An 11,234-nucleotide genomic window follows, 5' to 3' on the forward strand; every position below is an offset into this window, starting at 1 on the left:
AATTATAATCACAGGAACACTAAATATGCATCAAAACGTATTTGGCCAAAAGAATGCTTAGAGGTAAATTTATGGCCTTAAATATGTTTATTTAAAAACAAACAAATAAGAGAGTGACAAAAATGAACCATTTTCATTCAACAAAAAAGAAGTTAATAAAAATAAATCAAAACATTCCTGAAATATGGCATAAAAAAAAGACGATAATGAAATAAGTCTTTTTTTAAGACCAATAAAATAAACCAACCTTTGGTAAATATGATCAAAAGGCACTAGTAACAGAGAATAAAGTGCAGAGGTTATTAGTGGTGATTCACACGAGAGTTTCAAATGAGAGGATCTTTCCACAGTGTTGCAACAGTGAATTTGAAAACTTGGATGAAACGGACAATATTCTGGGCACTGGCTTCCAAATTTGAGTATCAAAATTACCTGGAGGGCTTGTTAAATCAGATTGCTGAGCCCTGCCCCAGTTTGATTCAATAGGCTGGGCTGGGGTCCAAGAGTGTGCGTTTGCAACACATTCCCAGGTGATGCTGCTGCTGCTGGTCCAGGACACGCTTTGAGAACCACTGTCCCAGGGACAACGACTGACCCATTTATTCCCCTTTCTGACAGCTCTGGGGAAGAGGAGTTTGTGACCAGGGTCTCAGGAAGCTGGGCCTGTGCAGTGAGTTGGAGCGCTTTCCATGCCAGGCACTGTGCTGAATTTTCAGTGAGATGAGCTCACACAAGCCCATGACATTGATACTGCTGCTTTCTAGAAGGGGAAGGAAGAGGGCACAAAGCAGAGGGGTGATTCCTTGAGCCCACAGCTGGTAAACGGAGGTGGGAATTTAATTCTGAAACAGGGGGCCACTCTCCATGCCCTGGGAGCGACGCTGGCCACACCACTCACGCCTTCTCCCTGATTCTGTGCCCACGTACCTGTGGCGTGGGCCTCATCCCAATTTAACAGAGCCGAGAAGTGACAAGGACAGGCCTGAAACCCAGGACTCCGGAAGCCAGAGGGAAGTGCATCTGGCAAAGCGCCACGGGCAGTGGGGAGCTGTAAGTCGCATGAGCTCTCTGGCCCTCGGTTCCCTCATCAGGTAAAAAATTGGGCTCAATAACAGCTCTTTCCTCACAAGGCGGTTGTGAAGAACACATAAATGCCCGCCCCCTGCCTGGCACCCACCAAGTTCTCAACCTACAGTCGTCCTACTGCTGTCCTTAGAGTTATTATTACATAACTGCCAGAGTTTCTCCCAGGCACTTCCACAGACCTTCTCTCATTTACTTCTCACGGCCACCTTGGGGGGAGCTATTACCCTTTCTGTTTCACAAATTAGGAAAATGAGGCTCCAAGAGGGGCGATGAGGGACGGAACAGCTCCCTGACCGCCAGTGGCAGAGCCGGAATTAGAAGCAGGAGGCCCCCAGCGCAGGAGCAATGGCGTCTATCCATGTGAAGGTCCCTGTCCCCTGGAAGGAGAGGAGCAGAGTTCGCCCGGGGTCCCAGCCCACCGTTTGCTCCTCACCCACACTGCTCAGCGGTCTCATTCTCCATTCGCCCAACACTGAGGTTCCCCCCCTCAAAGGGCCAGCGACTTGCCCAAGGTCACGCAACAGGCGGTGACCTATCTCAGGGACCCAGGCCTTAAGAATGCAAATCCCGAGTCCTCTCCGTCGTTGGGATGCATTTTCGGAACCAATCCCCAACGTGCTGCCTCCTGCCCTTCCGGATCCTCCGAGACCGACCCCATCAGAGACAAATACATCTTTCTCTCCAAGATGCTGAGCCTCCGCAAATAAAACCGCAAACAAATAAATAAAAATCATTAGAATCGTACATCAACCGTCACGCGGGGAGGTGGGGGGAGGGCAGCCGCAGGGGCTCGGTGCCTACTCTGTGCCAGGCCCTAAGCCCTGAGCTCTCGATACCTCACTCATGGCTCACGACAATCCTGCATCGCCCCTTTCACAAATAAGAAAACCAAAGCCTAAATATATAGAGTCATTTGCTCAAGGTCACTCAGCTAGGAAGTGACCGGTCAGAATTTAAACTCATTTCTAGCCAACCGCACATCCGACCTCTCACCACGTCCGCAAAAACAGGTAGCGCAAAGGAAAGGCCTGGCCAGGGACGCTGCAGTCAGTTTGCACCTGACTAGTGGGTAGAAAATGATTGTCTTCTCCAGGGGTGACAGCTGAGGCTGGCGCGGGGGGTGGCCATCCCGCGTGCAGTCCCGTCCCTGGTGCCCCTCGGCCCTCCAGGACGGCCCCCGAGGGCAAGAGCAAAGCAGGAGTGGTCCCAGCACCCAGGCTGCACTGGAGCGGGAGGGACTCGATGATAGCATTACCCAAAGAAATCCCGCTATTTGCTCTAAATACGAGCCGCCCCGCCCTTGCCCCTTGGGAACCCCAGGTCCCCACACCTGCAGCTACACAGGCGGGTCCCCACGCGCGACCACAGTCCCGTACGTCCTGCAACGAATTTCAAGGGGCCGGATCCCCGCTCCCCCACCGGGCGACCCCGGGTCCCTGGCCCAGCCGGGCCTGGCACGCGTGGGCACCTGCGAGTCACGCCTCGGTCCGCCTGGTGGGAGCCAGGGAGTGTCTCCAAAGTGGCCGCGACGCCGCGGCCGAAGCCAAGGCGGGGGCGAATTCTGCCCACGCGGGTCGGTGTCCTCGGGAGCGCGGAGCATTCTACGGCGCTCGCATCACCCCGCGCGCAGGGAGCGCGGAGCTTGCGCCCTGGGGTGCTCCCCTTTCGTTGTTCCCGCGGCGGTGGAGTGTCCGAGCCGTTTTTGCGGATCTGCAGGGTCTTTCCGGGGTTGCAACTCCAATGTAATTGAAAGGTTTCATAGGGTTTGGTTTTTGCTCAGATGAAAAAAATTTGGAAGAAAACGAAAACCCCCTCAGCAAAGGGCAGTTTCGGAAGCAGAGCGGCGTGGCCAGCCCCGCGCTGCTGCGGGGACGCGGCCTCGGCCGGAAGGAGCGGGGAGCGTCTGCTAATTGCAGCTTCGTTAGATTTCGGGTTTGGGAGGCTGCGGTTCGGGCGCTAATATCCGCCGCCCATTATCCCGGCTAATAAATTTGACCTATTGTTCGTTTGTTAAAATGATGTCACCTTGGAACAGTCCCTAAGCTCCTATTTCCATGAATTAGGCCTTTATTGAAAGCCGGGAGCCAATGGGAGGAGAGAGGCTTGTTGATCGCAGCCAATGGCTGCAGCGGGAGAGGAATTAGCAGCGGAAACTCCAGGTTCGGTTCAAGAAAGATGACACAGAGCCTGTCGGGCCCGCGCACTCTTGGCAAAGTTTCAGTGCGACGAGAGGCGCCGGGCGCTCCATGGCCGCGCCGTAACGGGGACCCAGCCGCCTCCCCGCCCAGCCCAGCCCAGCCCTTCCGCCCGCCCAGGATGGAGGCGCCCGCCAGCGCTCAGACCCCTCACCCGCACGAGCCCATCAGCTTCGGCATCGACCAGATCCTCAACAGCCCGGACCAGGACAGCGCACCAGCCCCGCGGGGCCCCGACGGCGCCAGCTACCTGGGAGGGCCCCCCGGGGGCCGTCCGGGCGCCGCATACCCGTCTCTGCCCGCCTCCTTTGCCGGCCTCGGCGCGCCCTTCGAGGACGCGGGATCTTACAGTGTGAACCTGAGCCTGGCGCCCGCCGGAGTGATCCGGGTGCCGGCGCACAGGCCGCTGCCGGGGGCCGTGCCGCCGCCCCTGCCAAGCGCGCTGCCCGCCATGCCCTCGGTGCCCACGGTCTCCAGCCTGGGCGGCCTCAATTTCCCCTGGATGGAGAGCAGCCGCCGATTCGTGAAAGATCGCTTCACAGGTGAGCAGGGCCAACGACAGGCGCCGGGCCTCGGCCCTCCCAGGGCCAGAGGCGCCGCGCCCTATTGGCTTCACTCGGTGAAATGATTCGGGAGGCCCAAGCGCGGCGGAGGCCTCAGCGCCCAGGGCCCAGGGCAACCGCAGGGGGAGGAAGATCAAGGGAGTTTCCGGGAAATAAGCCTGTGCCTGGGGAAGAGGGGGGTCATCTCCCAAGCGGCGTGATGCCGCTGGGGACGGGAGGGACCAGCGAAATAGCGGAGCACTCTGCGCCCCGCCGGGCGGCGTAGATCGGCACGGGGCCTAAATGGCAGTGGAGCCGGGCTGGGCCTCAGGGGGCCTCGTGTGTATCCGCAGCGGCGGCGGCTCTCACTCCGTTCACGGTGACCCGGCGCATCGGCCACCCCTACCAGAACCGGACGCCGCCCAAGCGTAAGAAGCCGCGCACGTCCTTTTCTCGGGTGCAGATCTGCGAGCTGGAAAAGCGCTTCCACCGCCAGAAGTACCTGGCCTCGGCCGAGAGGGCGGCGCTCGCCAAGTCCCTCAAAATGACGGACGCGCAGGTCAAGACCTGGTTCCAAAACCGGAGGACCAAGTGGCGGTGAGAGCCCCGGCCCGTCCCACCTTGCGCCCGCCCCACGCTGCAGCCTCGCGCTATGCCCATCCGCTGCTACCCCTGCCCGCCCCGCCAGGGCCGCGCCTCCCCGCTCCTTCCCCGATTTTACCTCCCTTCTCTCCTTCCCGCCGGCCTGGGTTTCTCTCCCCACTCTCCTGCGCCTCGGCGCCTCCATGCCCATCCCTGCGTTGTTCTGCTCCATCCGACTCTCTCCGTGTGTTATTCTATCTCCTGCTCTCTCTCCGTTTCCTCCCACCCACCGGGGCCTCTCGCGCTCGCGTCCTTCCTCCTGCCGGCCCTCTCGGACGTCCGACCATCCTTGCGAGCTACGGGCCCCTGTAGCTCCCCATCCAGACTGCAGCCCCGTGTTTATCCGATCCCTGTTTCCATCCAACCCGTGAACGGCGAAGCGATCCTGAAAGAGGGGTTGGAGACAGGGCCTGGGAGAACTGGAGGAGGCTGACCCCGCCCGGGGACCCCACGCGGGCGATGCAGAGCCAACCCGCCCACCCGCGGAGCCGGGTGACCCAGCTGCCGAGTCAACTACACACACGCCCTGCCCTTGTTATCCCGAAAAAGAAACAATCTTTGTTGTTGGCGAAGTCACAATACCCGGGCGTGCAGGTGGGCAGCGGGCGGAGTCCCCTCCCGGCGACCGCCCAGTAGACAACAAAAACAAGAGCCCTAACCCACTCCTGGGACGCGCGGGCCTCGGGCACACAGCGCGAACCGGGAGGCAGGCGGGCTCTACGCCTCGAGGCTCCGGGCTGGCCCAGGCTCCCGAGAGGGCTGGGGGCCCGCCGAGGCCCCGCGGTGCCGGGTGCATGACGGTGCTGTCCCTCTCCCTCCCCGGGTGCAGGCGGCAGACGGCGGAGGAGCGGGAGGCGGAGCGGCAGCAGGCGAGCCGGCTCATGCTGCAGCTGCAACACGACGCCTTCCAAAAGAGCCTCAACGACTCCATCCAGCCCGACCCTCTCTGTCTGCACAACTCATCGCTATTTGCTCTGCAGAATCTGCAGCCCTGGGAGGAGGATAGCTCCAAAGTCCCTGCCGTCACCTCTCTGGTGTGAACCACAAGCGCGCACGGTCACCAAGGATCGCCGCCCCAACGCGGCGCGGCGCCCCGGCCCCCCAGCCGGGCTGGGGGGGAACCGAGGCCGAGAGGGGAAGGGGCCGCCAAGCTCGAGGAGGCCCCGGGGCGCGGCCGCACCCCTGCCGGGCGCGGAAGGGGGCTGGGCCCGGGCTCCGCGCGGCTGCACAATCCGAGCCCCCGCCCCGCGCCCATTCCCGCCCCAGGCCCGGGCCTGACAAAGAAAGCGCCTTACGTTTCTCCGCCCCTCGCCCGCACCCCCCGGGCCGGGCGCCTGTATTATACTTTGTACTTTTGCCCAAACGTGTAAATAATAAAAGTTTTGGCTTTTTTTTTTTTTTTTTTTTTTTTTTATGAAACCGGCCACCTGCTTCCCCCGCAGGGGCCGCTGGAGGAGGGGCGGCAGACCAGGTGGCTGGGGGAAGCGCCAGGGGCTGGGGCACCCTGCGTTTAGGCAGGGTCCACTCCTCTCTTTTTCCGTTCCTTTTATTTAAGTCGTTTTATTTAATAAAAAAGTTAGCTATTTCACTTAACGCCGCTTTTATTCCGTTTTCGTTCCCATAATGCTCGGCGACCCCCGGCCCGCGCCCCACCCTTGCGGCGGTAGAAGCCCGGCCGCGGTGTGCGGGGCGCATCCGCTTCTCCAAGCTTCGTCGGTATTCGCCTCAACTCGAACCCCCGCCCGGGCCCCGCGGAGGAGCCGCGGTGCAGGTCAGTGCATGCCGGCCGCCAGCAGTCCGGGTGCCCGCGGAATGGGGTGCACGTGGGGAGGGCCCTCTAGGCCCAGAGGTCGCAGGCCAGCGCCAGAGCTGGGGAGTGAAAGGCCAAACCAGGTCAAACCCACTTAGGGGGTGGGAGGCACGGTGACCTAGAACTTCTGGGAACGCAGAACCTCCCCCATCCCCCGCCCACACTGTCCGCTCTTTCCAGTGAGGCCTCGGGAGGCCCTGGGCCGGACCAACCCCACTGGCTGTAAGGGGGTTCTGGGCGCATTGCGGGCGGGTTGCGTGTAGAGCGGGTGCGTGCAGAGCGGGTGGGGAGTACTGCTGTTTACAACCCCAGGTCACCCGCGCTCTTTGGGTTTAGGTGCGACCATAGGTGAGGTGTGACTGCATGTGACGTCACTGCAACCTCTATGATGTCACCGGATAGGAGTGGGGTGGGGCGCCAGGAACACCCAGAACCCCAAGCCCGGATGTGAAAGCCGCGTGGCCTAGTCCACTCAGCCTTACCTTGGTTTAAAAGTTGGAAGTTTCGGGATCACTGGGTTGGTAGCTGATGGCTCCTGACAACGGCAAACTCACTCGATGCGTCTGTGAACATTTCGTCTTGCCCCTTGATTTTTTTCCTTCGATAATTCTTCCGATCAGTCTTTTAAAACCTTCCTTATTTCGAGTCTCTCCGTTTCTTTCTCTACGATATTCTCTGTTTTCTCGTCTATGTTTCTCTTGGTTTCTGTGTTACTGTATCTTTTCCCTTTTCTTTACCGTTTTATGTTTACATAGTTCGTTATCTGTTGCTTTTAGCTTCTCTGACTCTTTCTTTGTCATATCCTCTCCACTTCTGACTCTTATGTCTTGTCACTCTGGGTTTCTCTTTCTCTCTGTTCTTCCTTTTTCATCTCTTTATGTTATCTTTCTAATCTCTCTCTCTCTCTCTCTCTCTCTCTCTCTCTCTCCGTCTCTCTGCCTCTTTCCCACCTCCAGGCGTGGCTCCCAGTAGCTCCCTGAGGCCTAAGCCATGGGGTGCTGCCCCAGAGACCCCCTAGCAGCCTCGCAGGCCTCCCTTTCTCCTCCCCGCTCCGGTCTGTACGCCACCTTGCGATCTCGGGTGTTCGGGTGCCTTCGTTGTACGCGGGCTGCGGAATTGTCTGCTCTGGCCCAGCAGGAAGGAAGGGGAGGGAGTCTGAGAAACACAGCTGGAGCTCCCAACGTCCCTGCCCTCACCTCCACCTCCGAGCCCCTGTCCTCGGAAGCTGGGTCACTGGGGACTTAGAGACACTCTAGAGAGGGACCTAGGGTGACTCAGAGCTTCGGGCCTCTTTCTGTGGGTGTTTTCCTGAAATTCTGTTGATTTCTCACTATGAAGCCCAATAAATGCCGACATCGGGATATGAAAGGTTGGCCGTGGGCTGGAGACTTGAGCATCTGCGAAACAGAGCGACTTTCTTGCCTTTACTGGCCAAACAGCCCTTTCCTTGGGGACTGGCGTCGCTTTCCAATTTCACTCACTTTGTTTCTCCATAATAAGCTTAGTGCTTTTTGTTTTTCTAAATTACCTTCGTTGTTTTGCCAGGTGACCCTCGGTTCTTGGGCCTTTGGGGGGACACGCAGGCGTATTTTTCTTTCTCTCTGGTGTCTGGCTTTGCGCAAAAGGTGCCTGACGGTGGGGCCGGCTCCTGTCCGCAGAATGCAGTCCTAGTCTCAGTGAGGCACAGGGAGGCCCAGGTTTCACCCAGTGGGGTGCCTCCACGGCATTCACCCTCTCTGAGCGCTTTGCCCCAACCAAGGCTTGCTCAGCCAGAGACGCGCCAGGAGTCTCTTCCAGTTCGGGAGCTGAGTCCGCTCGTGTGGGGCCGAATTGCCACTCTCTCTCCGTCGCGCCCACCCAGAGTAGTGCGGGCGCCCCCAGCGGGTGGGAGCGATCACTGAGCGATGTGAGGGTGTTCGGTGCCCAACCCCGGCCTTCCGATGTGCAAAGCCTTAGAGGTCGCCGTTTTCCCTGTGGCTGCGCCGGAATAGAGCTCGAGGATGCGGCGTTAAGGGACACAGCTGCAGTCCCCCACCAAGAGGACTGTGAGGCAGAGTCGGGGTGCAGAAATATCCAAATCAGGTAGGTGCCCCAAGGCTGAGCTCAGGGGACAGAGAATCTGGAGGAGCCTGGGAGGCCCACCCGGGCACTCCTTCTTGATCCTCGCCCAACATTAGGGCCCATGGTGGGGGTGGGGGGCAGGAAGGGGCCGAGGCTCCAGAGGCAGGTGGGTGAGTGTGGATGCCCAGCCTCGCCGCGGAGGGGACCGCAGCCGCGGAGGGGACCGCTGGAGAACTCCTCGCCGCCCTTCGCCGCGGCCTGCCGTCACCTCGGTTCGAGTGTCTCTGGAGCCGCGACCATGTTACAGATGCTAGACAGGGAGGCAAGAGGCAGCCTCGTCGTGCGGGCTCTTCTCGCGCGCTGGTTTTGGGGAGCCGGGGAAAGAGACCGATAGTGGGGCCGGTGCTCGGTTCTCGCATGTGGGAATGGCTCCCCTTCGCCGCCTCTGTTACAGTGCCGCCGGGGACCGCGCGCCTTGCATGCAGTGTGTGGTTGACTATGACAGGTGGGATGCCGCGCCCCATTTTGCAGTTGGAAAAACTAAGGCCCAAAGACGTTCAGAAATTAGTTCTGGGTCTGGCAGTGGCGCGGAGCCGTGCGCGCCCCCCCCCCCAAATCACGGGTTCCCTCTAACCCTTGAAAAGAAAGGGGAGACTTTGCCAACTGAGCTGCGGAGACGGCCTAGGGGCATCTGCAGCCACCCTGACCCTAGGCCCCGGGGTCTAGGTATACAGAAGGGCCTTCCTGCTGTGGATTGGGGGGTCTCGAGTTCCAAGGTCGACTCTCAAGCCTGCGCGCAGGCCTCGGTGCAGGAGTGGGGAGACTTAGCCAAGGCCGCCTCAGCTAAGCGGAGAGACCGGGGTGGGGGCCGGGGGCGTTGCGCCCCTGAGCCAGGCAACCTTGGTCCGCCGGCCTTGGCGAGAAGCTGGGGCCTGCGGCGCTTCTGGCGGGCCCACGGCTGAAGGACCCGCGGCCTTGCCCAGACCCATCCGGCCGCCAGCTCGGTGGTTTCGGCGACCGGGGCCCAGGCTGCAGCAAGCGGCGAGCGTCTGTTCTGCAGCGGTCCGGCTAGGCGCTCCGGGTTAGGGGCCTCGGAAGGTGGCCTCCAACTTCCCACCGATACCGCCGGGCCAAGGACCGGTCCTAGGTTGCGACGAGACTGAAGGTTCTTGGGAACTTTCACCAGAATCCTAACCTCGGCCTCTGCGCAACTAAAACGCAGCCCAAGGCCGAGAACAGCCGTGGCGCAGGCGCTGCGTCCTGGAAACAGTGGAGGTTTCTCGACACCCTAGGCGGGTTTCCAGCACAAAGTCCGCGGGGCGCGGCGAGGCCCCTTCATTCCCGAGCGTGCACCCCCTCTCAGCAACGCCCAGACCCAGTCGCGCAATTTCTTGTGGTCCCGACAATCGCAAAATCCTGCGGAACAGCCACCATGCCACCCAGCAGCCGGCCCACGGATTCCGCCGCGGAGTTCTGTCACGCCCTTGCTGTGCGGCCCTGAGCGAGTGGCTTTGGTTTCCACCTCGGTAAAATTGGGGCTCCGTAGTCATTCCAGACTCTTTCAGGAAAAGGAAAAAAAATCCCTGGCTTATGGTAAAACTGATTCCCAATTTATTAGGAGAGCAGAAGCATTTTAAATAATATATTTATGGATAAGAAATCCAATTAAATGCCTTCTAATAATGTAAGGGTTTAATCAGAGGTGTTATTACTCTTTTGGAGGAAAGAGCAGAAACGGGGTGGTGTCCCCCACTGCAGTCAATTCTCCTGTGGGCACTAAAGGTGACACTGGGGAGACGTCATCTCAGAAACCTGGCCTGGCTTGATCTGGTTAGAAGTGTCAGTATTCTGGTGTTACCTGTGATCTGTGGCCATATCTACCTCTCACTTTAGTTAAAATGCTCCAGCAGAGTTGTTCCTGTAAGCGCCAGACCGGCTGCCAATAAATGAGTTAGTTGTAAAACCCCTATGATATGCCCCAACGGGCGTGAAGGGCAGGGGTGGTGGGAGGAAAAAAAAAAACATATTTGAACAGAATATTTGGTCGAAGGGTTTTACACCTTCCACCATCCCACTGAATTATCAGAAAGCTCCTGTGTTCTCAGTCAACAAATCAGGAAGTTGGGGAGCAGAATAGACAGGCGACCCGCCCAGGTTCGCTGTGCGCCTTAAACTCCACGCTGGACTCAAACGCCAGGTCTGCCAGCCAGGCTGGCAATGGGGCCCATCCGGGCCGTGTCCCCGCCCGACCGCAGGTCGCAGCCTTGAAAAGCTCCACCGGACGCTGGCTCATTAGAGAGATTTGTGCTGACCCAGACTCCCCCGATTTTAGAGAGGCCAAATCTTCAAATGGAGTGAGAGTCTTAGATGAGCTTTAAAAGCCTCCAGATCCGGCGCAGGTTCTGCGCTGGCCGGCTACCTGGAATGTGTTCGCTATCAAGCCCGATTGATCGATGGATTTATCTGAAACGCGCTGAAACTCTCGAAGGTCTGGACCCTGGGATGGCAGCGCACCCTTTGCCTCCTCCACCCTCCATGCGCTCCTTCCTGCCAGCACAGACGCGGCCCGCAGGCGGACGCGGAGTGCTGGAGGAGAAAGACCTTCTGGGAAGTTCTGCCCCTGTGGGTACCAGTGAGCAAGGCCCGCTGAGCCCCTGGGGCTGGAGAAGGTGGTGTTGGGCTCAGAAGGGCTCCAGTGAGCATCCAGAATGCTAAGCAGCGCGTACTCGCATCTGCTGTCTGGGCCGCCACAGCTGGGACACTTTTGTTCCTGGGAAGTGGCGGGACTCGGGAGAAGGCGGGGTAGCGAGAGCCGATAGGAAACCCAAGCTCGGGAAGACGCTGGGAGAGGGCTCTGGGAGGGGATAATTTCAAGTTCGTTTGTTGGAGGGGCCCTCT

The 11,234-nt window shown here is 59.4% G+C and overlaps 1 protein-coding gene across 1 annotated transcript; it reads left to right on the top strand.

Annotated features, from left to right (window-relative positions):
- The first annotated feature begins 3,068 nt into the window (after positions 1 to 3,068).
- Positions 3,069 to 6,053, top strand: TLX3 (T cell leukemia homeobox 3). The gene is made up of 3 exons (XM_011370964.2): positions 3,069 to 3,823; positions 4,177 to 4,420; positions 5,295 to 6,053. Exons 1-3 carry the CDS (start codon positions 3,262 to 3,264, stop codon positions 5,503 to 5,505), a joined length of 1,017 nt encoding a protein of 338 aa, XP_011369266.2. The 5' UTR covers positions 3,069 to 3,261; the 3' UTR covers positions 5,506 to 6,053.
- Positions 6,054 to 11,234: the final 5,181 nt, after the last annotated feature.

The sequence above is a fragment of the Pteropus vampyrus genome, unplaced genomic scaffold, assembly GCF_000151845.1.
Source record: "Pteropus vampyrus isolate Shadow unplaced genomic scaffold, Pvam_2.0 Scaffold179, whole genome shotgun sequence".
Lineage (NCBI taxonomy): Eukaryota > Metazoa > Chordata > Mammalia > Chiroptera > Pteropodidae > Pteropus > Pteropus vampyrus.

Coding starts and splice junctions, on each gene's coding strand:
- TLX3 (XM_011370964.2), top strand. CDS start 3,262: ATGACACAGAGCCTGTCGGGCCCGCGCACTCTTGGCAAAGTTTCAGTG. Junction 3,824..4,176: donor CGTGAAAGATCGCTTCACAG/GTGAGCAGGGCC, acceptor GTGTATCCGCAG/CGGCGGCGGCTCTCACTCCG. Junction 4,421..5,294: donor AACCGGAGGACCAAGTGGCG/GTGAGAGCCCCG, acceptor CCCCGGGTGCAG/GCGGCAGACGGCGGAGGAGC.